Source organism: Lutra lutra, chromosome 5 (assembly GCF_902655055.1).
Source record: "Lutra lutra chromosome 5, mLutLut1.2, whole genome shotgun sequence".
Classification (NCBI taxonomy): Eukaryota; Metazoa; Chordata; class Mammalia; order Carnivora; family Mustelidae; genus Lutra; species Lutra lutra.
Genome location: NC_062282.1, coordinates 69,355,690 through 69,382,177, shown reverse-complemented (window position 1 = coordinate 69,382,177; position 26,488 = coordinate 69,355,690). Strand labels below are relative to the sequence as shown.

At 38.1% G+C, this 26,488-nt stretch overlaps 1 protein-coding gene across 1 annotated transcript; it reads right to left on the bottom strand.

Moving 5' to 3' along the window:
• Positions 1–2,903: 2,903 nt before the first annotated feature.
• On the bottom strand, positions 2,904–25,258 carry MINAR2 (membrane integral NOTCH2 associated receptor 2). Its single transcript, XM_047731217.1, has 4 exons — positions 24,707–25,258; positions 19,604–19,780; positions 6,294–6,521; positions 2,904–3,091 (listed from the first exon to the last, which is right to left on the bottom strand). The coding sequence occupies exons 2-4, from the start codon at positions 19,766–19,768 to the stop codon at positions 2,912–2,914; spliced, it is 573 nt and encodes a 190-aa protein (XP_047587173.1). The 5' UTR covers positions 19,769–19,780; positions 24,707–25,258; the 3' UTR covers positions 2,904–2,911.
• Between the last annotated feature and the right edge of the window lie 1,230 nt (positions 25,259–26,488).

Genomic DNA, 26,488 nt, shown 5'->3' with positions numbered 1-26,488 from the left:
GAACGAAAATTAGTGGTTCCAAGAAGGGAGGAGGAGCTCTGGCCACGTGACCACACTCATTCTAATCGCAGCAGCTGTCAGCCCCTCACCTGAAAAGCATCTCGGGTAGAATGCATTTTCAGGGGCTAACGGCAGGCGGTAAACTTCACCACCAGATGGCAGGAGAGCACTCTGTATAAAAAGAACTGCCACGGGCACTTTTTCTTTATTTTCCACCCACCGAACTCTCCACTAGGTGGCAGCAACATGAATATAATTGGACTAGCCATTAATGGGTTATGTAAAAAATAATTTCAATTCTCTTAAATCTGCGAGCAGCACTTTTAAAAAGTATCCACCTTTGGAATGTTTTTCTCTAGGAAATTACCAGACACTCTGCTTTTATGGCTCCAACACACTTACCTAATATCCAAAAGCAAAACAAAGCACAACAAAACAAAACAACAGAACAAAACTTTTTGGGTGCTGCACCTTTGAAAGAGCCTGGGAAAGAATATGCTTTGACACCATTATTGTTGAAGAATTAGTGGAGCCCAGACTTTCTTACCCCAATTTAGAAAAAAAATCAGTGATTAAAAGAGTCACTTTTTTGAAGATAATAATATATATCATTTATTGGCTACCTATTATGTGCCAAGGATTGTATTTAAATACTTTAAAAACATTGATTCACTGAATCTGGATCAGAGCTTTTTTTCAAAAGCCCAGATTTGAACTTGAGCCTGCTTAGGGCCATCACCTCCGTATTTTCCATGACCTTATTGTGCTTTTTCTGCTAGAGCCATTTTCAAAACCCATGCTGAAGGAGAGGTTAGAAAGGCTTTCACAGTATGATTTTGAGTGCACATGGGGATGTATTCACTCAGCTTATGACTTTCCCTTTCGTGTAGATGTATAACATTAATCCAATGAGGGATAATAATATATTTTTTTTTTTTTTTAAAGATTTTATTTATTTATTTGACAGACAGAGATCACAAGTAGGCAGAGAGGCAGGCAGAGAGAGAGAAGGAGGAGGAAACAGGCTCCGTGCTGAGCAGAGAGCCCAGTGTGGAGCTCGATCCCAGGACCCTGGGATCATGACCTGAGCCGATGGCAGAGGCTTTAACCAACTGAGCCACCCAGGTGCCCCTAGGATAATAATATATTTTGATCCTACAGTTAGACTGAAAGCGAAAAGTGAAGATTGGTTTGGGAGCAATAGCAAAGTAATAAACACATTCATGCTGAAACATAAATGAGTGTTAGCATCATGGAAGAGAGCAGAGGAGGACTGGAGAGAACAGGGGGTTCCCAGGTGCTTGACTAGGCAGAAGAGAAAGGTAAGGAGGTGGGGGACAGGGCACCAGGAGATGAGGGGGGCAGACTGGCACACTTATGTGGTTGTCCCCGTGGAGTGAGTGCCCTTACAGAGTCTTTCCTGTATGTGGCCCCAGACAGCTGGGTGTAACCTGGTGCAGCACAAATGATTTCCATGAGGAGCAGGGACCTGAGTATAGTTTGAATCCCTTAGAGGCAAATGCTGGGCACTCAAGCTTTGAAAACAGAGTTAATACCAAGCGGCTGTCTGCCAGGCATCCACAATGAGTGGGTCTGCCCTCAGGAGTCCCCAGGACCTTCATCTCTCCTTAACTCAGTTCTATATTGGGCTAAAACCTATTACAGATGAGAGGAGGAACAAGAAGTTAAGCTCTACAAATATGGCTAAGACAATTGTGCACGATGAATTTCTTGTATCGTAAAGCTGCACTTCCGTGTTCTTTTTTTTCAAGTATCTTTAAGAGAGGTAGAATGATGCGGTAATCCCAAAGGCTGATTAATGGGAAGAAGAGGAAGTTCCTTTTCCACTTTATGCACTAAATTGTCTGGGGGGTGGGGGAGTCAGGGTCCGGTGTTCTAGAACAAAGAGAAGGCAGGTGACTTGATTCTCCATCTGTGACCAACATCACATCCCCAGCTATCGCGGCAGGCAATGGGAGGTGGCCTCAGGGTGCCAATAAGCTTAGCACATATTTGTAGCAAGAACCATCCTCATCTAGGCAACTGTGTACTAGGAGCCCCGTGTTGTTCTTACCTGTCTCTTACTTAGCCTTTAGACGAGTCCTACCAGGGAGCTGATTCTATCCTTTCTCAGAAACAGTAACTTGCTCAGGGTCCAACAGTTAGCAAAAGACACAGTTAGGATTCAGATGCTACTCCCTTAGCTGTTTTTCCTGTGCTTTTCTAGGGCCTTTTCTGAGACCATATGGGTGGTGATACATACTTCCTGAGAGCCACCAGGGCTCACACTAGCCAACGTGGATCAATCAGTAAGCCCAACTGGCTGTAAATGTAATTAATTATAGAACGAGGGCCCGTTCCAGTTTAGGTGTACGGAAATTGCTACATCAAACGGAGGCATTTATAAAGCAATCCTGAGAAAATGAGAATCGGTTTGAATAAAGCCCCCAACACACCTTTCCTGGCTTAAATTGGAATAAGAGCAGATAAAACAGCATGAACTCAACCCAACAGTCAGCACAACCAGTTTTCATCTGCACACCTGGGGCAGCCAAAAAAATGCTTTGCTCAACTTTCTTAGGGACGATGGCGGGAGGGACAGGGCACAGAGGTCTGCCGACAATTGTTGGTGCTATTTTGTTCTCTATCCTGTGTTTCATTTTGGTTGTGATAGCGCCTTTTCTGTGATTTTGATCCCGAATTCCTGGTCACCCCAGAATTCCTACCAAGGTGTCTAGAACAAAACAGAGAAAGCCAGCATATCTCAGGTAACATTTGCCTTCTGCAAAACAATGACACTTAGCTGAACATTCCACAGTACATTCATTCCACGTGAGCGTGTTTTTCTGTAAATGTTTATTTAGAAAGATTTTTAAGAAATTTCAAGCCACTGTATCTGCGGCAGTTTTCTTTAGGTGGAAAATGTGCAAACAGTCACTATGAAAACCAAGATGCAGGCAACAAGGAGCAAAATCAGACCTATACGACAGTATTTTGAATGCTTTTCTTGTTCCTCTTCCTTTTTCAATAAGGTATCAAAACCAGGTGTGTACATGTCTCCCAACCAAAACCGCAGGTCATTAGGATTTTCCTAAAAAGAAAACAAAAATTACGTAGGAGAATAGGATCAATCAGTAACCAGTGTTACAGACTTACTGACACTGCAGAACTGCTGATTTTTCATCAGCAACGGCTTGCAGCTGAGGTGCCCGCCTTCTCTCTCCCTCTCTAGTCTCAGTGAACTTTAAGCCAGCTTTGGGGGGTCAGTAGCACCCTGCTAGGTGCAAAACGGGCACACACACAGGGAGCTGGACAAATGCTGGTGATGGCAAAACAATTCCTCCACCGTGCTGCTACCATTTCAACTTCCTGGTCTTAAAAAGCTAGTGAAATAAAATTTGGATGGGCTATGCAGAAGGATAGATAATCTTGCAATCCTTGTCTGCTTGACTTGTATCCTTCACATACTTTGTGTCCTCATCAAAGTCAAGTCTAATGCCTACAATCCTTAGGAAGAACTTCCGTAATTCCAGACTCCTCTTACATTCTGCTCCTAATTAGCCCTGGTAGCTAAATGTGGGGCTTCTTTTCTCCTTTCTTATTTATCATTTAGAAAAATGGTATTGGCTAAAGGCACTTGGAGGTTTTACAGCCCATAAGAGGTGAAAAAGTTTCAGAAAATAAGTTAGGGGCTCTGTCTGCTGGTTATGAGATGCACAGGAATGGTGAGGAAAGAAGTTGAATTTATGAAGTATAGAAAGAAATTCTAATGAAAACTAAAGCTATGACTTTCAGAAGCATCCCTCAAAAGAGTGTTCATGAGGTCTGCAAAGGCTTTGAGAGAAACTCTATGTGTGGCAGATGGGTGAGGAGGGGACAGTCCCCAGGTTCAGTGAAGCAATGCACCCATCATATCGATATTTGCTCTTCTGCAACAGAGCTCATGGAATTTGCCAACAGAAATATTACTCATTGCCAATGATGTTCAATCTCCTTAGCCTACATCCAAACACTTTTTAAGTGTTTTTGAGCCTTATTTTCCTGTTATTCTATTAGTTAAATTGTAGTGACAATGACACCGCACTATTTACTGTTCTGACAATCTCTCTTACTTTCTGGAATTTGTGCTTTTTTTCTTGCTACTCCAGATGGAAGAGCCTCCCCGCTCATGCCAACCATCCATATCTTTTGGAATTCTATGCATCCTTCCAGGCCAGCCTAAATTAACTTTTTTCATGATGTCTTTTTATAATCCAGTGTGATTTTGTCCTTCTTTTAAGTCTGCATAGCCCTTTCTATTATTATTACAACATTATCCTCTTCTTTTATTTTGTTCTATAATTATGGTTTTGTTACTCTGGTCAGTTAGATGAACTTTTTGATGCAGGGACAGTAATACTCATCTTTATAACCCTTTTGCCATTCAGGTAAACAATAAAGAGTAGAGACGAGCCTCTGTCACACGGTCAAGAAATATTTGTGAAATAGAACAATACGTGCTTTCCTAATTGTAGAAAGTGACTTTTTAAGCAGCCTAAGTGTCCATCAAAAGATGAATGGATAAAGATGTGATATATAATGCGATATTATTCAGCCATAAAAAGAAATGAAATCTTGCCATTGGCAAAGACATGGATGGAGCTAGAGAGTAATTTAATGCTAAGCAAAATAAGTCAGAGAAAGACAAATACCATATGATTCCACTCATGTGGAAATGAGCAAAGGAAAGAAAGCAAATGAGCAAAGGAAAGAGAGAGAGAAAGAGCAAGAGGGAGAGAGAGAGAGAGAGAGAGAAGCCAAGAAACAGACTCTTAACTAACTATAAAGAGAACAGAGGGAAGGGGGCTGGGGAATGTGAAAGCCAGATAGAGATTAAGGAGCACACTTTTCATGATGAGCCCTGGGTGAATTGTTGAATCACTATATTGTGCACCTGAAACTAATATAACACTGTACTTTAACCACACTGGAATTAAAAACTTAATTAAAAAAAAAAAGAAAAAGAAAAAAAAACCTAACTAATTTCTTAGAGGACCTGACCTTCAGACTCGTGATAAGAACAAAACAAAACAAAACAAAAAACCCCCCACAAGATTACTGTTGCTATGGGGGAGCATCTGTTATGGAAACTTCTTTGGAAAAGAGGCTACATTAAGGAGGAGATATGTTCAATCTACTAGAAGATTAAAAAGCCTCAAAGACTCTGGACAAGATATTTCAAGAGTGCACATTCGGGATATTTAAAGTATCAGATTTTTTTTTTAAAGATTTTATTTATTTATTTGAAAGAGAGAGAGATCACAAGTAGGCAGAGAGGCAGGCAGAAAGAGAAGGGAAAACAGGCTCCCAGCTGAGCAGAGAGCCCGATGCGGGGCTCGATCCCAGGATCCTGAGATCATGACCCGAGCCGAAGGCAGAGGCTTAACCCACTGAGCCATCCAGGTGCCCCTAAAGTATCAGATTTTAAGGGGACACAATATTGTCTCCCTCGCGACAGAAAAAACTCTTCAGGTGCTTAACGTATGGGACTCAGAGCAGATACACCTTAAATGAAGTGTATGTGGAAAAAGTCAGGCCTCCCTGACCTCAGGGCAGGCAGAGGCAAGCCAAAGCTGGGGAGGAATCTGGTCCACTCAGAAAACAGAGGGCCATTCTCCTTGCTTTGCAGGTATTTCTAGATCTTCTATGTGATAGATGACACCAGGGGGAAAAAAGAAAACAAAGAAAAACTGAAGTTGGGTTTAAGCTGGGTGAATGAGTTCATTGCATACTTTTCCTGTGTTGAAATGTTTTTGTTTTGTTTTGTTACTGAGACACAGGAAAACGTCCAAAATGTAAATCTGTAATCTTAAATCACTGAGTGGGCTTGGAATACCATGACCCTTGATGAGAACTGCTTTGCCCCATGCCTAAGAGCATCGAATAGTTTTGAATCAATGTAGGTGAGGGAATTCTTGAGTCTTCATGAAATAAATGGTCACAAAACTAGGGGAAAACATACATAATCTGGTAAATCAATTTTCAAAAACCATTAACCTTCTAGGTAAATCTTTCTGTGTCACATCATTTCTTTCTCTCTACACCAGAGAGATGCCAGTAATTGCTGACATAGTAAAACTAAGAACAAATCCATAGGAGAGAGAAAGGGATGCCAGGAGCCAAAAGGACCTCAACTCTAGAGATCTGGGTCTAGTGAAGAGTGCTTGTCACCTTAATACTCAAGTTTTTTTTTAAAGGAATATTTGACAGAACTTCTTCATCAATTGAAGGAAGTGATTCTTTGGTTTGAGTACCTTCAGATGCCCAGAAAGGTTTGTGTGCAGGGAATGCCTGTCATATTCCTCAACCGTCCACGATGGATGCTTTTTTCTTTCTTCCATGGCTTCCTCCAAACTTAGGTCACCATAGAGTGGGTTATTCTTCAGAACTGAAGACAAGGATGGTGGGGGATAGTCCACAGCAGCAATGCCCTCTGGCCCGGATCTCCTCATTCGCTGAGCAGGAATGGTCTTCTTTTCTCTCTGTTAGGAGACACAGTGACAAGTCTTCTCTTATCACTGGGCCACGGGCAGCAGAGGATGAAATGCAAAATAATGGCCCCTGAAAATCTGCTGATTCTGCCTGGAAACCCAACAGATGAGGATAATGAATGAGGAAAGGATCCTAGGATCTAGTCTGACGTAGAATCCCACCATTAATTGAGTGTTTTTCTTTGCATGTGATCTTGTTCAGCTTCAGTGATCATTCATTCAAATGCTCTTTTATAACTACAGAGAAAGAACATTGTTCTTTAATTCAAATAGCAGAATTCTGAACAAAGCCAGTTTTTTTCCAGCTCACTTGCATTTAGATTTAATGACATTCTACTTCTATTTGTGCATCGCATGACTGATAAAAATAATATTTAATGTTGCTGTATTAATCCAGCAAAGTCAAGATTAAAAGGCATTTTATAGATATGCCTTGGCTTTCACAAAAACTCTCTCAGGACTCCTATTTCAGACAGCTTGGAGGACAGAACAGCATCGTACTCCTTTATGTGTCTACACACCAGCTGGTTAGTAGATGGCTCTAATATTGACTTTCAGATTTTTAAAATCTTTTTTTACTGAAGCCAAATTTACATGTAGAAAAGTACACATATAAATATATAGTTCAATAAGAAAGAGGACATTACCAGCATACATCCTGTTCCCTTCCAAAACCCTTTCCCTCTCCCTGCCCAAGGGCAACCAGTATCTCAAATGTAACAGTGTAGGGTAGTTGTGTTTTTCCTGTGTTGACCTTCAGGGTTTTATTTTGGTTGTGTTTGTTTTGTTTGTTTGTTTTTGTTTTTGTGACTATAAAATTACTATGGAAGTAGAAAAATCTAGCTTTAAAATGTGTTCATAGGCTGAATAAAATTAAGAAGAAACAAAAAGCTTATAGATTAATGCCTCAGTTATCATGGGGCATCAAGGGAAAGAATTCCATATAAGTTAATTTTCAGAAAACTTAGACTTAACCCTAATGGTGACACATTTCATGAATTTACAGCAATTTTTCAACACACGTTTCAATAATATTTAATAATATTCAATGCATGTGTTTCAATTAATATTCCTCTGAGTCATATTTATGAACATCAAGACACTGATTTGCTCAGCTCATATTGGGGTATATAGGTCACATTAAATATGTATTTAAGTAAGCTAGGTTGTGAACTAATACTACATACAGTTTCCTTCTGAAATGGTTGATAAACTAAAAAAAAAAAAAGCATCTAGATAAAACCATTCACATTCTCTTTGACCTTAGGTTTCCCTAATTTTCTTAACCTATTTTTTACATACTTAGAGGTCAAGTTGGAGATCTTCTCTGAATTTATTAGGTTGTCGGTCTGCTTAAAATCAATTTATATTCTTCAATACTGAAATTTGCAATGAAATAATACATCATCTTGACTTAGCATTTGTCTTTAAGATGGATAGCCTCATAAAAATGTTTCTGAATTGAGAAAAAACAGTTTGATATGAAATTTAGATCATTTCAGCTTAGCATAATTCTGACTCAAGGTTTTTCTTCAAGGCTAGACATCTTTGATCATCTTTGAGAGAGATAATTCTTCAGACATTGACAAATGTGCTTTGTCAGTTTTCTTGCCTGCTAGACAATTCCTTGAGCTTCTTAAATAAAAAAGCTCTATAAATGAGGAAAATACAGTTTTGGGGGTCAGGAAAAAAATAACAGAATCTATTAGAATGTATAAAGACTTTGAAAAACTAAAAGGTATAAGATAACAAAATAATTTTAATAACTAATAATTCAGAGCTATAGTCTAAAAGGAATATTCAAGCCCTTAATTCTAAACCACATTGTTGAAAGTCTGAGTTTATCCTACTATATGATGCCATTTATGTTTTGTGTTGCATGACAATTTCATGTCTGAAGGACATGTGAAGAGAAAATTAATAGAATATCTTTGCTAAGGATCTGATGACAGGATAAGAAACAAGCTTCATTTATATTTTGGTAATATTTTTCAAATACCTTAAGAAAGTAAAAAAGCATGTATTTGAGTCTAACTCTTGATACGACATTCTGGATAGATCACATTTACCAAAGAAAAACTCAAAAATAATTCTATTATTTTAGTCATATAAACTCTAAAATAACTTGTATTTTAAAATATTTAAGGAAAGTAACACTTCAAAGTTTACCTAGACTTTTCTGTGTTCACTGTTACCTTGTCCATTTATCTTTAATATCTTTTAGTCATTACTTATGTCATTTACATACAAGTAAACTATCATTCAGTAAAAGGAGTGAATTAGAATGCATATTAAGACAAACAAAAATTTAGACTACAGAATTAACAAGCCAATAAAGAAAGAACCTCTAAAAAAATGTACTTCAGGAAAAAAAAAACTTAATAATAAAAGTAAAGATTAATATGCAAAAAGAAATGCTGAGCAAAAGAAAAGAAAAGAAACAAGAAAATTGATAAATCTTTATTTACCTTAGATAAATCTATCTAACCAAGTATGGATTTTAAGGTAAAATGGAAATAATAATTACTAATTTGTGAGTTTTTAAATAAGGGACAATTAAATCACTGGACTGTAAAATTGACAGAGATATTTTTGATTAGAACATTTTAAGAAATCATGTCAGAGTATAGAAATTTTACTAAAAATATGGGGCGCCTGGGTGGCTCAGTGGGTTAAGCCGCTGCCTTCGGCTCAGGTCATGATCTCAGGGTCCTGGGATCGAGTCCCACATCGGGCTCTCTGCTCAGCAAGAAGCCTGCTTCCCTCTCTCTCTCTGCCTGCCTCTCCGTCTACTTGTGATCTCTCTCTGTCAAATAAATAAATAAAAAATCTTAAAAAAAAAAAAACTTTAGAAAAAAAAATTGTACTAAAAATAGAGAAAGAATATATAGTTTCTAAATCAGTAAAGCAATAGAAAAAAATGAAGGAAACTTGATCTTAAGACAATAAAACCAGAAGCAAAGAATAGGGGGAACCTCGGGAAAACAGAAAAATTTTAGAAATCATCATGTTAAATGTAAATAGACTAAACCTTCTATTTTAATGACAGAGATTGTCAGATGAGATTTTTAAAATTCAATTATGTAATATTTACAAGAAGAATTCCTAAAATATAAGCTCTCAAAGAATGAGAGTGAAAGAACATGAGAAGATATACTGGCAAATAGAGAGAAATGAGAGCTCTGTATTGTGGTGATTGGTTAGATGCTTATGAAGTTCATTCTCCCTTCCTGAGCATAAAGGATGACTGGTTTTCCCAGTCTGGCTTGAAGTTATAATGGGTCCAGCTCTTTCCTAGTTGATGATGTATGGATAAAAGTAACAGAAACCACCATGGAACCTGGTCCCTGAAATGTCCCATAGTGTTTTAGGCTCACTTTCCTCATTTCCATTTTTGTGTCACTATGAAGCAAGGGTTCTGTGATGGCAGAACTACAGGATGAAAGAACTTGATGCTCAGGGTTACTTCATGGAAAAGAGCTGCTCCTAAGATCCACTTGCCTTTCTCAGACTTTTCATGAGCAAGCAATTTATTTTATTTTCGAGTGCCTGGTGTGGTTCAGTCAATTAAGTGTCCAACTCTTGATTTTGGCTCAGGTCATGAACTCAGGGTCCTGGGATTGAGCCCAGCGTCAGACTGTGAGCTCAGCAGGGAGTGTGCTTAAAGATTCTCTCTCTCCCTCTGCCCCTCCCCCTGCATGCACACACTCTCTCTAATAAATAAACGGATCTTTAAAAAAAATTTTGTTTTTAATTAGTGATATTTTGTGAGGATATGTGCCATCACAGCATAGCCTACCTTATCCTCTCTAATACAAAAAGTAATATATCTTAAAATTCCAAATATGGGATGAAAAAATCATGAGCAGCTGGAATGGTGGTTATTAATATCTTATAGGGAAAAAAAATTGGCATACATGTCATCTGTCATATTTGGGAACCCAATCACCTGTAGCTCTAGAAGAGATTCTTATAAATAATCAGAACATTTACATATATATAATGACATTACAATTATCAGAACATTAATATGATACAAGAAAGAGATGAGATTAGAGATTAGAGAAAGAACCGGACAGTAGGAAAAAAGAAATGAAAGAGAGTAGAGAGGACCTAGAAATTCAATGCCTACTATCTTTCTACTGTTGAAAATCTACTTGTAGACCCCAACACTAAAACACAGAATTAATTAAAAAAAAAGAAAGCAATGAGCAAAATATGCTTATTGCAATTTCTCAATCAAATAAAGTGACTCAAGAAAAAGATCACATTAGGCTGTGCCTTCATAACTCTTATCCTTGAGAGATTCTACGTGGTTGTCACTGACTCTAAAAATATAGAAATGGAGGCCAAAAACCAAGGTATTAAAGCCTTTTGGAGAGTTATGCCTTCAAAGAACTTTGGGTGTGTTCACTAACATAAAAAAATTGACTGTAAGTAGTCAGGTCAGATAAGATTACATTAATAAATAATTTCCTAAATTCTGTAAGAAATATATGACCAAAGAAATCACATGCCTATACCTAAAAGCTTTTGAATGTTTAGAATTAATCACAAAACAAAACAAAAGAAAGCAGTGATAATAATCCTAGATTTCTAAATTTCCTTGAGGAGTAAACTTTGAAGCCTATTCTTGAAGAAGGGTCTAGTTCTGATGTGGCAAAAGAGAACAGTGAACAAGGGGATGCTTCCTAGAGGGTGGAATCAAGGACTATATAGAACAGTGCCTCAGAAGTTATTCTAAAAAGCAGAACTGTGGCCTAATCAATCGTCCACACCTTCAAGGAAGGAGTCCACATAAACTATTCCCATGAGACCTCAGAATTACTTTGGAAGAGTGACACCCATGTTTCTATTTTATTTATTGATCTATTTATTTTATCTATTATTTATTAAAGGTTTTATTTATTTGTTTTTGTGTGTGAGAGAGAGAGAGCTGACAAGTGTGGGGGGAGGGGCAGAAAGAGAAGCAGACTCCCTGCCGAGCAGGGAGCCCAACATGGGACTTGATCCTAGGACCCTGGAATCATGTTCTGAGACAAAGGCAGACACTTAACTGACTGAACCACCCAGGAGCCTGTGACTGCCATGCCTTTAATTTTTCCCATTCAGAAAGGGAGAATTTATAGATACAAAATAAATATTTATATATAATATATCATAATATTATTATAATTATATATTTATATAATATAAAAAATATGTTTATAAGTATACAAATTTATGTAACTATACATCATATATTTACATAATATGTAAATTATATAAATGTATTATATAAATATATAATATATATATATACATATATATATGTATATATAATGTAAATGTGTTTAAAAGAATGATAAACTGTGGCAGAGCCTGGCTAGCAAATCCATTTCTTCTTTATAGGCATGGGACAGTCCGTGGATTAGGATTTAGGACTGGATTGGGACATATCCCAACTCAGGGTTGACCCCTGAAATCCCTGGAAAGATTCCTGGATTACTCTCTTTCCAGTAGACAGATCCAACAGAGATTCTGATATAGTAGACCCACAGTGAAGGAACAGTCTGGATTCAACTTAGAGGTCAGGCCCCTATGACATCCATTTCCCCCACATCAGACCTTGTGTGAGAAATACATTCCATTGTGTTGTCACTAAAACTTTGAGTAGATTTGTATCCACAACGTAACTTCAGCTACCACTAACAATGTATATATAAGAGACCCTTAATCTTAGGAAACAAATTGAGTGTTGCTGGGGGGTAGGGGACAAGGGATAGGTTTGCTGGGTTATGGACACAGGGGAGGGTATGTGCTATGGTGAGTGCTGTGAATTGTATAAGACTGATGATTCACAGACCTGTACCCCTGGGGCAAATAATACATGATATGTTAATTAAAAAAGGATATATGTAATCCTTTGTTAATTAAAAAAGGATATATATATATATATATATATATATATATATATGGCAGACAAAATAGATTTTAGATAAAAGACTTTGTTAGATACAGAGGATTGCTATGAAATGAATAAAAGTAGGTATCATTAGTAAAATATAATAATTCTAAACTTATATGTATCTAATAGTCTCAATCTTTGTAAGGCAAAACTGGAGATAATTACAAGGAGAAATTTTTCCCAAGCAGACAAAACAATTACTAAAGATAAAAAGGATTTGAGCAATAAAATTAAGTTTGATTAAGTGATATATACTGACATATTTACTAAACAATTGAAAACATTAATTTTTAACATATACACTGCATATTTACAAAAATTGATGTGCTAGACTCTAAAGTAAATTTCAAAGACTCAGTATTACATGAATCATGCTGTTTGAACACAATCAACTTAGAAATTTATATATCAATATCAAAAAGTTAAAGTATGACATATTGTAGAAAACTAAAACACACACTTTAAAGAAACAATAATGGAAATTAAGAATGTAGAACAGAATGAAAATGAAAAATGCTACATTTGTAAAATTGTTGGCTGGAGCTGAAATGGTATTTTGAGAGACTACAATAGAAGTATATGTTTGCATGACAAAAGCAGAATGAGAAAATTAATGAGGTAATAAGAGACAATGAAGATAGAAGTAGGGAAAATTACCCTGTATGTTAACTGCAATTTAAAATAAAAATTTAAAAAACATAGAAATCATACATGGTACAAAAGAAAAAACAAATACACAATGAAGCGGATGAATGATGTTGAAAGCTATTTCTCTGGAAGGGCTAGAAAGACGGAAAACACTTCTGGCAATGCTGCTCAGAAAAAAAAAAGACAGACATCCACAGGGCTAGAAACATAAAGGAAACGAGTAAAGAATAGCAGAGGGGTGCCTGGGTGGCTCAGTGGGTTAAGCCTCTGTCTTTGGCTCAGGGTCCTAGGATGGAGCCCCATATCGGGCTCTTTGCTCAGCAGGGAGCCTGCTTCCTCTCTCTCTCTGCCTGCCTCTCTGCCTACTTGTGATCTCTGTCTGTCAGATAAATACATAAAAAATATTAAAAAAACAAAAGAATAGCAGAGATTAAGAAATGTAACATATGGATAATGAGAGGAATTTTGAGAGGAATTTGAAAACTTTACATGCAACTGGACAGTTTCCCACATAGCTTAGGAAAATTAAAGAAAAACAGAAAATGTTAATAAACCTGTAATCATTTTACTATGGAATCAGTAGTTTTAAATCTATCCCAACTGCACAAAAATTGAAAAATACCAGGCCAAGTGAGTATTGCAGTCAACTTCTACCAGATAGTCTTGAAAATGAATCATTCCTGTTATTGTCAAACCCTTCTAGAAAATGGGAAAACAAAGTAAATACTCCTTAGTTCACTTTATGAGGTTAGTATAAACTCCAGACAAAGGCAGTAAGTAAAAGAAAAGGTAATTTATCATAGGCCAATTTCTCCTATAAGCATAATGCAAAAATCATTAATAAACTATTGCTAAATAGAATCCTACAATATGTATAAATTATACATACCAGGACAAGAAAGATTTATACCAGGAAAGAATTTGTACCTAGAGGGTGATTTAAAAAATTAGAAGATTAATAAAATTCACCACATAAGGGAAAAAAAGTAGGATTTTGCAAGACAGATTCTGAAAAAGATTTTGAAAACATGAAAACATTTTTAAAGTACACTTTCTTAGCAAACTAGAAATAGCAAGGAATCTTTAAAAATGAATTAAGAGAATCTGCCCAAAACAATTTACCAAATAGTTTACCAAGGCACAGTTTACCAAATAGTTGCAATATGAGAAATGTTTGTTTTAGTTTCAGAATACAAGGATGCCAGTAATCACAAATATTTATATGTTATTGTAATGGAAGCCCTAAGCAATACAATAAGAACAGAAAAAGAAATAAAAGGAATAAAATTTTAAATAATGAAACAGAACAGCAGATGCCATGATTATCTATAGGGATATGTATTATCAAAATAAAACAGATTAACAGAATTTCCGGATTTAAGATCAATATGTAATAACTACATAGTCTCTAATAATCAGTGGCATACATTAGTAACAATTTATTATGAAATATGATTTAAAATGTTCTAGTCTTAAGAGCACAAAGCTTTATCAATATTTAGATATAAACCTAATGAACTTTATGAAAACTTCTACGCTGAGAATTATAAGACATCGTCGAAGGGCCATAGGAAGTACTGAAGAAATGAAAAAGAAGCATCATCTTTATGGATTGGGAGAATCAAGATCATAAAGATTACCATTTTCCCCCAATTTGATCTGTACATGCAATGAAATTGCTTTCATAATCGTAATGCAAATATGGCATTTTATTTATCTATTACTTGTGTCAGTACAAATGGACACAAACCAAATTTGTGGTCCCCAATGACTACAGTAATTCTGTTTCTGAAGTACTAGAATGGCTATTTTATAAAACAGATTGGATTACGTGATCCTCTTGCTTAAAAATTTTACCAGGCCCTCACAATTTTCAGGATAAAATTTAAAATCTCAGAAAACAAATCCCAAGCTTTTGTGGTCTGACCCAGGCCTCTCTTGAATTTTGTTTCCTGCCTTCCTCTCCACCTACCCAGGACTCTGGAGTCCCACACAAGCTTTTGTAACACTGATGGTGTCCTTCATAAAGGCTTCAGTGCCAGAGGCATTTGGGTCTGGTCTGAGAACAGTACGGTGGGACAGTGTTGGTGTTGTTTCTGGCCGCACACTGTCTAAGGCTAAATTCCAGACCCCACTGGAGATTTTTTAAACTGCATAAATTTAGACTAACTTGATATATCATGTTCTGATATTTGCACGTAAACCCCTGAGCAACAGAAAAATGCCCTTCAGTCTACTTCCTAGATAATAATTTAAGTGCCTCAAAGGTTCTATAGCATTTCCCCAAATATAGGATTAAAAATGGGAGAGTATTGTGTATGCAGGGCTGTTCTTTTCAGAATAGTAAGTGGAGGATTAGGAATAGAGACATTTTTAGGGAAGGCATGATGGATCTCATGGACCTGTACAGAGCCAGATTGCTAAAATGTACAATTATAGCCTACAAAACAAAAGCAACAACCAAAAAACAAACAAAAACAAAAGAAAACACAGCCCAAAAATACCCAAAAGAAAAAAACTGAGATAGAAGAGATGTTAAAATTTACAGGGAAAAGTTAGCTATTAAGACTTAAAAAAAAAAAAAAAAAAAAAAAGGCAAGGAAAGTTGATTGAGGAATAAACCCAGGAAATGACACTGTCTAGAAATCAAGGGAAGAGCAATCTCTTGTTCTTGGCCTTTTGGTCCAGCTCACAGGTTTAGCACCAAATGCTCCTGGAAACCAGGAAAAGATAAAACAAAAAGAGATTAGTCTGAAAAGATTACGAAGTCTAACTGCTAATCAAAAAAAAGGGGGGGGGACACTATAATATCTGAAAAAACATATTTTATCACTTAAACTAAAAAAAAGGTTTGCCTTTTCCTTTTATTATCTCATTTTATACAGGGATTGGCAGAAATATTTGGAATACAATTCCAAATGCCTTCATCAGATACATGCCCCAAATTATTTTAACAACCAGAAATATTAGATTTTGGCGAACGCTTGTTCATTGCACTGAGATGAAATTTATGGTGAAGCTTCTTTACTTCTCCAGTGAAAGAATTTAAGAAAAGTGTAAATACAGTGAGATCAGGAAATACATGCTAGTTCTCTCCCCCTGCAAACTTTGGTGACCTATGTGTTTGCACAGCGTGGAATCCAGTGTCTGGGGCTGCTGGCAAGCATGAGAATGAGGGCTCACTTTTCTATATGCCCAGAATTGCTTCTGCATGTAAAAATGGTTGACAGAAACAGATAGCAGAGAGAGTCAATTATCATATGGTTTCACTTATTTGTGGAGCATAACAAATAGCATGGAGGACAAGGGGAGATGGAGAGGAGAAGGGAGTTGAGGGAAATTGGAAGGGGAGGTGAACCATGAGAGACTATGGACTCTGAAAAAACGATCTGAGAATTTTGAAGGGGTGGGGGGTGGGAGGTTGGGGGCACCAGGTGGTGGGTATTGTAGAGGGCACGGATTGCATGGAGCACTGGGTGTGGTGCAAAAATAATGAATACTGTTATGCTGAAAAAAAAATAAAAATTTAAAAATAAAAAAAAATAAAATAAAATAAAATAAAATAAAAATGATCCTAAAACTCTAAAAAAAAAAAAATGGTTGACAGAACTTCTTCTGGAAATGGAATGTGAATTTTTAAAGAAGCTTTGAGATATAAATCATGTATAGAAATACGATGCATGTACTGAGAAATTCAACTTCATATTTGGGTTATAGGATATGGGTTTTAACTGCTGAGTTACCACTAATATTGAAGGCAATGGTTGGAGGTTAAGTCCTTTGACAGTCTCTGAGGTGGTCTGAAGCCCAAACACCAGGCCTCTGGGTGGTACAAGACCCTGGGATAAGCTGACACAACTCTGAAATCTGTGTGGATTTCATGTGAGTATAAAATCTACCGCTTGAGTTATGGTTTGACGGATGTATTGACTATATTCCCTAATACCACCCCCCCCATCCACACTATAAATTAAAAAATGCAAGTAGTATTATCTACTGTTTTTCAAAAAAATCTAAGGAAAGGATAATTTCAACACAATTTGGAATACTGTCAAATAATAATAATACACATTTCTTAAACTTTTATAGGAAACCTTTTCTCTCAGTTGTTTTTACCTCATATTATTTATATTTGTTCTCAGTTTTAAACAGATATGTAAAATTAATATTATACTAATTTCTCAAGTAGATACATTGAGGCATAAACAAAATAAAGGTGATAATACATGTCTCTTAAAGGGGCTTACTGTGAATTTGAGGCAAGAAACCAAGTTTCTGGGGCGCCTGGGTGGCTCAGTTGGTTAAGTGTCTGCCTTTGGCTCAGGTCATGATCCCAGGGTCCTGGGTTCCCTACTCCCTGGGAAGCCTGCTTCTCCTTCCCCGCCCCCATCCTGCTCTCTCTGTCACTCTGCCACATGCGCACTCTAATAAATAAAATCTTAAAAAGAAAAAGGAAATCAAGTTTCTCACCCCTTTATTCAATGCTCTTCCCATTGGCTCAATGTATCCCCAACAGAATGAGGATTGTAAATGAACTTTTGACAGCTGCCACCTTATGCACACCTAACACCTCAATACACCAGGTACACTCACTACAGCCACTTAAAACTTTCATATATCTTTTTATTTTAGATTTATATTTTATCCAACAAATATACCACTTCTGAATTTTAAGTTCAGCCACGGAAAGAAGAATTACTTCTTCTAGTAGTAAATATAAATCGTACCTAGTCCTAATTTGGGTCATGCCTAACAAACTATCAGAATTTGTAAGATTTATTCCCCCCATACTATGCATCATTTCAACAGTAAGTTGGCCTTTATTCTGTCATTTAACATTTTTTTAAGAGTAAAAGGAAAACTAAATTTAGTAAGTTTATGTACAGTTTACACTTACCAATAACATATCTAAAGACACAAGAAGCAGATTTTTACCTTGGGTAACTACTTCAGCTCATCAGAACGTACCTGTTGAAAGAGATTCCCCTTAAAAATTGGATGCATTTTATTGAGGTTTAGGAACAACATTCAACAGAGCTTTAAACTGTGAAGATTCCTATGAAGGAAATAGGTCAACTCTAGTACCAAACAAAAGACATTAGACTGATGTGTTCCAACCTCAAAGGAATTTACTGGATATGTTTTCTTTTGACTGAACTTCATAGCCTAGGAGGGCCAAGGTTTTCTGAATTGATTTTTGAGTTATTTTGTTCCACGATATTAACAACAAGGAAGGAAAAGGAGGAATTTCACCACATTTAAGTTAAAATAGGAAAACCATAACTACAAAGGTGTGTATGGGGTTGGTAGGGGGGAGAGTTTTGAAGATTACAAAGGGGAAGGATGTGAAATATTTTACAACGGCAGTTGTCCTAACAGACTGCCTGATGAGGGAAATAAATTAAAACCCTTATAGGTGGAGGAAACACTTACATAATCATTTGAGTGTACTTGGTTTTGAATGATCTCATGATAAAGGTCCCGAGGAGCCCACAAACACACCACAAAGGAGTCACTTTACACCAGGACTCATGAGTAGCAACTGTTTCTTAAAAGTAAACAAATTTCTGTTCAGGGAATTTGAACCACTCCAAAGGGTTTAATGACATGCAGGGGTTTGTAGGTCAGTCACATCTGTTCGGAAATGAAATGCTTCTTCCTGTTTCTAAATTGACTAACCCTTAACCCCATTAGCCCTCACATCTCAAAACAGAGATGATTCCTGTTTCATAGGCTGTCCAACAGTCAGGGTCCTTATGTTTATTCCAGCACATGGAACTCATCAGCTTTATTCTTCTTGTTCCGTCAGCAAAGTGAAGGAAGGTGTAAAAGAAGAAAGCAACAAATAAAGTCTGCATTGGGTTTGACAGTTCTGATCATTACGTCTTGTCCACATGGGTATCTGTGGAATAGAAGAACATCTAAGACAATAGCCAGCACCTTTCCAAGGAGGAGAGTTCCTCCTATTTTCCTTTCCTGAAGTCATTAGATATCCATTGTTGTGCTGAGTGTTCTCTGCATGAAATGAAAGGGAGTCAGTCTAAGAGGGGCAAAAGGGAGTTCCCTGGTTGCCTCAGAGGCTGTGCCTCAGTGTGAGCGTGGGCTGCTTTGTGCATAGAATACACCAGAAGATAGAGGTATGGCTGTTCCCCAGAGTCTAATTTGCAAATGTTAACAAGTGGTTTGAAAAATCCTGAGGAAAAGAAGTAAAATGAAAAGTAGGCACTAAAATGAGGACAGGCCGAAAAGCGAATGCTTAGAGGAAAATGAATGGTAGGGGGAATTCACATATTTTATAAAGTGATAAGAGACTTTCCTGATGCTAAGGAAGAAAGACCTTTTTTATGTTGCAGGCTTGAGCTGCTCCCTTGTACCATGTTCCCTACAGACTTTTTTTTTGGTACAAATAATGAAATGGTAGCTAGGGAGAAAGAAACGAACGAGCCCCGCCCCACGTGCTTCATCTCCCGGATTTTACCTGTGAGTACACGAGGTTTTGCCAGTGCTGTGCAGCAGGGTAATTCCCCCCTGGAAACCTCGCCAGGCTGGCTTGAAGAAGAGCTGAGCTCCTCATGAAAGACTTCACATCGAGCTGCAGGAATTTGTCAGGATGGTTGTTGTTTGGCAAAACGGAGAGATCCATGTTCCTCTTCTTCTGCTCTGGAAAACAAAGGAAATGAGGCTGCTCTCTCCAGACTTGTCCATTATTAATGAGCCCGAGGACGCTCCAACTGGCATCTGAAACCAGGTCTCTCAGCTACAGTGGGAGCCACTCTTGAAATGATATATCAACACACAAGAACAGTACAGCATGCTGCCTTGCCTTTCACACAACACACACACACACAGACACACCTGCATTCACAGTGCTTAAATGGGACAGATGGGGCTACGCTCATCAAATTTAACAAAATGCCAAAATTCGCTATGTAGCACTAAACGTTTCTCTGTACAGCATCGGAAAGAGCAGTTCAAGAGGAACTATTCTCTGGATAAAGGAGACTGCCAGCATTTCCGTGTCACAGCCCATAATTGGAGACCATGAAATATCACCTGTAAGGGAGCGATTACTTAGTTTTTCTCTCTGAATGTCGCCAAGCTCACCAGCTGGCTTGGCCCTGGCCCATGCAGTCTCCCACGTGACATGCAGGATCTTGTTTCTTTTTCTGTTTGGACTCCAGAGTCTTAGGCTCCTGTGAAACCTGACCATGTTTAGGTTGTCAGCTTTGGTCTGAACTGAGAAATGGCAAGAATTTGCTATAGGGTTTGCCATAGTAATTTAGCCCCCCAATCTACTGCCTTGACCCATTCATGAGCTGAAGTTTCCCTGGCTCTCTCCAGAGCTACATGATCTCCTTTGGTGTGTTTTGCTGTGCATACAGTACACTTGGTACCAGAGGGGATCATGGCTGCTGGGTTTGGACGAGGTGCTGTCCTAAGTGAACCCATCTGCAGTTCAGAGAGCCAAGGTGGGAGTGAGGCTGTGGACTGTGTACAGGGAGTAGTGATGACTTTAATGGAGATAAGCTCTCACATTTCAAGCTATTCTTTCTTGGGCAACCCATAGTTCTCATTGGGAAAGTATGGATTTCCATCTAGAAGAAGAGGAAAACTTCCCACCATGAGAAGGCAAAGGATAGACATATCAGCCATTTGAAAAAGATATAGGTTGTTTGTTACGTGTGCACCTCTGCAAACCCATCTGATTCAGCAGGAAGTTTTCTCTTCCAGGGGTAAATGGGGTCACATGTGGAAGGTATCAGCACCAGATTTCAGAAGAGTGCCATATAGCTTACAAGAAGCAGCAGCCAGAATGTTCTCAAATCAAGCAAGGCACTAGAGAGTACTTACCTTCTTTATAGCAATAAACATGGGGGAGTTAAAAAAAAAAATATCATGTCCTACTTACAGTTGGAAAACTGGATTAAACAATCAACGTTTTCTGTAATAATTATTTTTTGGACCCAAAGTCTTTCACCGACTTATAATATTTCCACACACATACATTTGAGGGGGGGTTAACAATACCTTTCCTGGAGAAAGTAAGAGGTCCTTCCTAATGACAGTTAACAACAAAACAGTTAAATCACAAGTGCTTCAAGAATCCAGTGTATTACGAGCATGTGCAAGCACTGGGTACTTTCTGGATTCTCCTGGCAGCTGCCAGAATCCATCTAATGAATAAATATTTCTCAGGCTGTTTGCTTTTCCTAAAAGATTCTTCAGGGAATAACACACATCTTCAAGAAGAACCTTACTTCTCTTTGGCTTTCTGTATTGGCAAGTGGAGACAAAGAACCCAGATCCAAATATATTTGATTAGGCCTTTTCCTTAGCCAAAATATGAGGTAGGTGAAATGAGACTTCAGTTTTCCTTAGGCATCCTTCCTTTAGATCCCTCCGCTGTGCTCTGGATGCCTGGAGGCTTGTGCATGGTCTCCTTCTGTTTTTAGGTTTAGTTTCAGACTCTCCATTTTCTTTCACCATCTTCCATGTAGGTAGCATGCATGACAAAGAGTTGAAAAATCAAGATTTCTTCTCTCTCTCCTGCTACTGGCCATCTCTTCCCCATCCCTGGTCTCTACCTCCAGCCTAGCCCAACCCAGCCCACTCTGTGCCTCTGGTAATGCCAGTTCTTCTGCCTGGAAACATTTCTTCCCAACTCTGGCTGTCAACCACCTCCTCATCATCCTTCACGGGCCACTGCCGGTAACTCTCTGCTCATAAAACCTTGAGGCATTTTCCCAAGTAGGTATGGTTTCCCCCTCCTTTGAAATCTTAGAGTGATTTGTTTATGCTCTCATCTTACTGTCCTTCATGATGATGTATTTCATACTTTCCTTTTATAAGCCCTACCCCAGATGATACATTACCAAAGGGCAGCCCTTTTGGATGCTTCCTGCCCCATGAGTCATGTCTGAAGACCCTCATGAAGTCCTTTGCTTGATAAATAATGATGGCGCTTGTCTTTTCCCAAAGCCCTAGGAAGGGCTCTACTCTGGTTGGAAATTGATAATCCAATTAAATTTGATTAAAAAATGACTTAGTGCTCTTTTCCAAGCTCAGTGAAAAATAGACTATTGCCAAAAATGTTTATGACATGCTCTATATTCTCTTCTGGTAGTTTATGAGGCACAAGCTCACACTGAAGGCTCTGAGAAGTTCTGCTTTGATAAGTCCAGCATTGTCCAAATTTATTTGGTCATATAACACCCATTTTATTGTTTTCCTTTTAACTCTTCAAAAAATTTATCTGAGTGTAACTGGACATATATTGGGTCAGGGTTTTTATTTCCTTATTGTCATTAGTAACTTCAGTCTCAAGTGACAACTGTCATAAATACAAAGAGCTTTAATTGCAGGGAAATCTGGTGGAAATATGCATACCTGGGCCTTCTCAACCCTTAGCATGCAGGTAATCATTTGGTCATTTTCTTTATAACACATTTTTATAAAAGTATCTTTTCCTCTTGGATTTGGACCCAGAATTACTGTTTTTTGAAACATGGGAATTGTAAAAATAGACTTAAATATGGTTCACTAGGCAAAATTGTCTACGTACTAATTAACCATATTTTCTTCTTTTCCTGTCCTCATTCTCTCCTTTTTCTCCCTTTTTTCTCCTACTTCCCTTCCTTGCTCACTCCCTCTCTGGTTGTACCAAGAACCAACTGAAATAGCTGTAAGAACGTCCCTCTGAAAAGCCTATACAATATCTGGATGAGCAGCTGGGGTTCATCAAATTATTGGAGAGTTTGAAAATTACTTGGATAGCTTTAACTATGAAGAAAGCCTGTGACTAGCTTATGAATCATTTTTTTCTATTACCAAACATCCTCAACATTGGTGAACAAAGGAGGTGATAAGGAAAACGGAGCGCACAGAAGTTGGAGTCAGAGTGGCAACCTATTCAACTGTTTTCTTGGGCAAGTTATGGAATCTCTCTAAGCCTGTTTCCTCACCTATAATGTGAGGATAACAATAGTACCTTGTAAGGTTGCTGTGATTTTTTTTTTTTTTTACAGGTAAAGTGGTTAACAGAATGGTTAGCATACATTAAGGGCTTAAAAAGCGTTCACAGTTATTTCGAGTGGATAAGAATATATATTTTTATTTCACTTGTCTCATAGAAAACTGAAAAAAAAAAAAAAGAGTTAAAGTCATACAGCCATCTTCAATTAAATGTGATTCTGTGTTAGAACTGGCCAAAAGAAGAACTTCATTGAGATTTGGACAGCAATATGAAACAGCACGCCTTAATCTGAAAGTCTTTTTGCAGTCAGGTGCAGTACGAGACAGAGGCAAAGGGGCCTGGCAGGTTCCAACTGCCTTTGCTTTCTTTTCTTTTCTTTCTTTTTTTTTTTTTTTTAAGACTTTATTTATTTATTTGACAGACAGAGATCACAAGTAGACAGAGAGGTAGGCAGAGGGAGAGAGGGAAGCAGGCTCCCTGCCGAGCAGAGATCCCGATGCGTTTGACCCCAAAACTCTTGAGATCATGACCTGAGCTGAAGGCAGACTTAACCCACTGAGCCAGCCAGGTGCCCCCTGCCTTTGCTCTCTTGAGTTCTGTGTCCATTGCTGCTTTCCAACTGTCAGTCCTGTTGACCAAGAGCAAGATTAGATCTACTACCAGGAGTTTGGCCACATACCCACAAGGGAGGAAGCTACAGAGGCAACCGCATCCCACAGACCTCTTAACAGATTATCCCTTCTTACCTGGCTACTCTGATTGGTCGGTGGCTACTCTGATTCTCTAACTCTGCTTATGGGTCTTCACTTTCCCAGTTCCTCCTGCAGTTGTGTGAATTCAAATCCGGTGAATGATAAAACTGGGTTTTAAATTCACAGTTCAAGGTTTAAGTTGGGACCCAGAAAGCTTCTTTGACTATCTTCAAATAAAATCTTTTAAACTGTACTGCCAATGTGTCATCATTTGTCATGTCTTCTAAATCCAAATGCAGATTCAAGTCCTAGAAGATTCAAGGGGACCAGTAGAAAGCAGGACATGTGAGGTGTTATGCACGTCAAAGGAATTGCAAGATTTCACCAATTATATTAACTGAAACCCAAAGTATATTTATATGGGGATATTTCTTAATGGTTTTGTATTAGGGCAGAAGAAATACAACACTGTATTAGTCTATGTGTTTTAAAATAGGTTCACTAAGAGGAGATTCTGGATTCAAAGTGTTACGTCACGTAACTAGGGGTGACTCTAATGATGTGCCTGAAATCTAGACCCAGTGGTGACCCATGCTGAATAAAATGGAGATGCCACATCTTCCTTATTACAATGTAGTCTATAGGAAAGTATGCAAATATTTAGGGAGATTGGTTTTATTTTTATTTTTTTTAAAGATTTTATTTATTTATTTGACAGAGAGAGAGATCACAAGTAGACAAAGAGGCAGGCAGAGAGAGGGGAAGGGAAGCAGGCTCCCTGCTGAGCAGAGAGCCCGATGCGGGACTCGATCCCAGGACCCTGAGATCATGACCTGAGCCGAAGGCAGCGGCTTAACCCACTGAGCCACCCAGGCGCCCAGGGAGATTGGTTTTAATATGATAGATGCTCACCTACCTGTTAAATAGGTCCCCTGAGAGGCTCCAGAGGGTTTTCCCTTCACCAAGACTTCGAACTCCCTTCACATCAGCAAAGGCTACCTTGGAATCCTTAAAGAACTTCTCAGGGGTGTTTCTCTGAAAGTCTGGAATAAGGAAATGCTGCTGCAGAACTGGGCTTCTTAAATTTAATGAGGATGGTGGAATTCCACAAGGACAGGAAAAAAGTACTGCATTTCACTATCAAAGACCATATGGGAATGGTTACCATAAAGGGCAGCAGAATCAAAGACGTAAGGGGACTGGTTTGACCTGCAAAGATTTTGGCTAATTGATTATGGAGTCCCTAAGGCTAAAACAGACGGGCAATACTACTGAAGCCTTACTTGATTTGTTTAAGCATAACATCTCTAGACTTTGTGAAAAGAGGTCTGATTTGGATCACCACATCAGGACATTGCATTCCCTTTGTCAGTCTCCATATGAGAACAGGTTCACTGACTCAGAGTCCTTGAATGAAGGGGAGGGTGGATCATTTTAAGGAAGGATCCTCCTACATTGTCCAATTTTATACTGTAAATTTACCTTCAAGTTTTCCCTGATGGACACAATGTACTTACTGGAGGAAGGGGAAAAAAAAATCAGACTTTTTCATGATTAATGAATCTTATCTGATACTATTCCTGGTGATCCTAAACTCCTACTGTAGCCCCGAAGTCAGAGCAAGAGTGTATGGAAGTCAAATAATTTAACCAAATTTTGACTTAAATCTGTCTCATAAGGATACCAAGAGTCTCTGAAGCCCCTCACCCCCATAGTTATCTTCCTAATTCTGGAAGGCATATTTGGAATAGAAATACTTAGAAACTGACAGACTCCTGCTTACCTTGTTGGTTCCATGATCTAGAGAATGAAGACTTTTAAAATGATAATGGCACTATAGACAAAGGGCTGATATCCAAGATCTATAAAGAACTCCTCAAACTCAACACACACAAAACAGATAATCACGTCAAAAAATGGGCAGAAGATATAAACAAGACACCTCTCCAAAGAAGACATACAAATGGCTAACAGGCACATGAAAAAATGTTCATCATCATTAGCAAACAAGGTGATTCAAATCAAAACCACATTGAGATACCACCTTACACCAGTTAGAATGGCCAAAATCAACAAGACAGTAAACAACAAGTGTTGGAAAAGATGTGGAGAAAGGGGAACCCTCTTACACTGTTGGTGGGAATGCAAGTTGGTGCAGCCAGTTTGGAAAACAGTGTGAGGTTCCTTAAGAAATTAAAAATAGGGCTACCTTATGACCCTCCAATTGCACTACTGGGTATTTACAATACCATCCACTAATTTACCAAATACCTCATTTCCTACTGGTATTCCAGATATTTGTTTCTGTTTAGGGAACCCATGTTACCATAAATAAAAAGTAGCACAGGCCCCACACTCAACGTAAATCTCTGGTACTACCATGTTCTCCCATCACCCTCTAGCAGATGGTCTCACAGAAAGGTGCAATGACTTTTTAATTTTTTCTTTAATATTCAGTTCTAGAACAAGTTGGGTGAAAATATGCCGACAATATTGTGTATGGTCTGATTCATCTGCCAATACAGATTTGCTATTTCTACCTAGATTCATGGATTCAGGAATCAAGGGACATAACTGAGAATGTCTCCTCCTACTAATTTTTACCTCTCTCATGCCCCAACTCTCTTACTTAAGATGTGTGGATATTGGTTAATTTTATATCTAAGCAATTAAATGCACGATATACATAAGTGCGGGG

Bases quoted from the DNA above. Each gene is read 5' to 3' on its own strand.
- MINAR2 (XM_047731217.1), bottom strand. From the start codon at position 19,768: ATGGATCTCTCCGTTTTGCCAAACAACAACCATCCTGACAAATTCCTG. The intron at 6,522-19,603 runs GTAAAATCCGGG...GTCTCCTAACAG, and splicing joins AAAACCTCGTGTACTCACAG to AGAGAAAAGAAGACCATTCC. The intron at 3,092-6,293 runs GTACTCAAACCA...TTTTCTTTTTAG, and splicing joins ACCTTTCTGGGCATCTGAAG to GAAAATCCTAATGACCTGCG.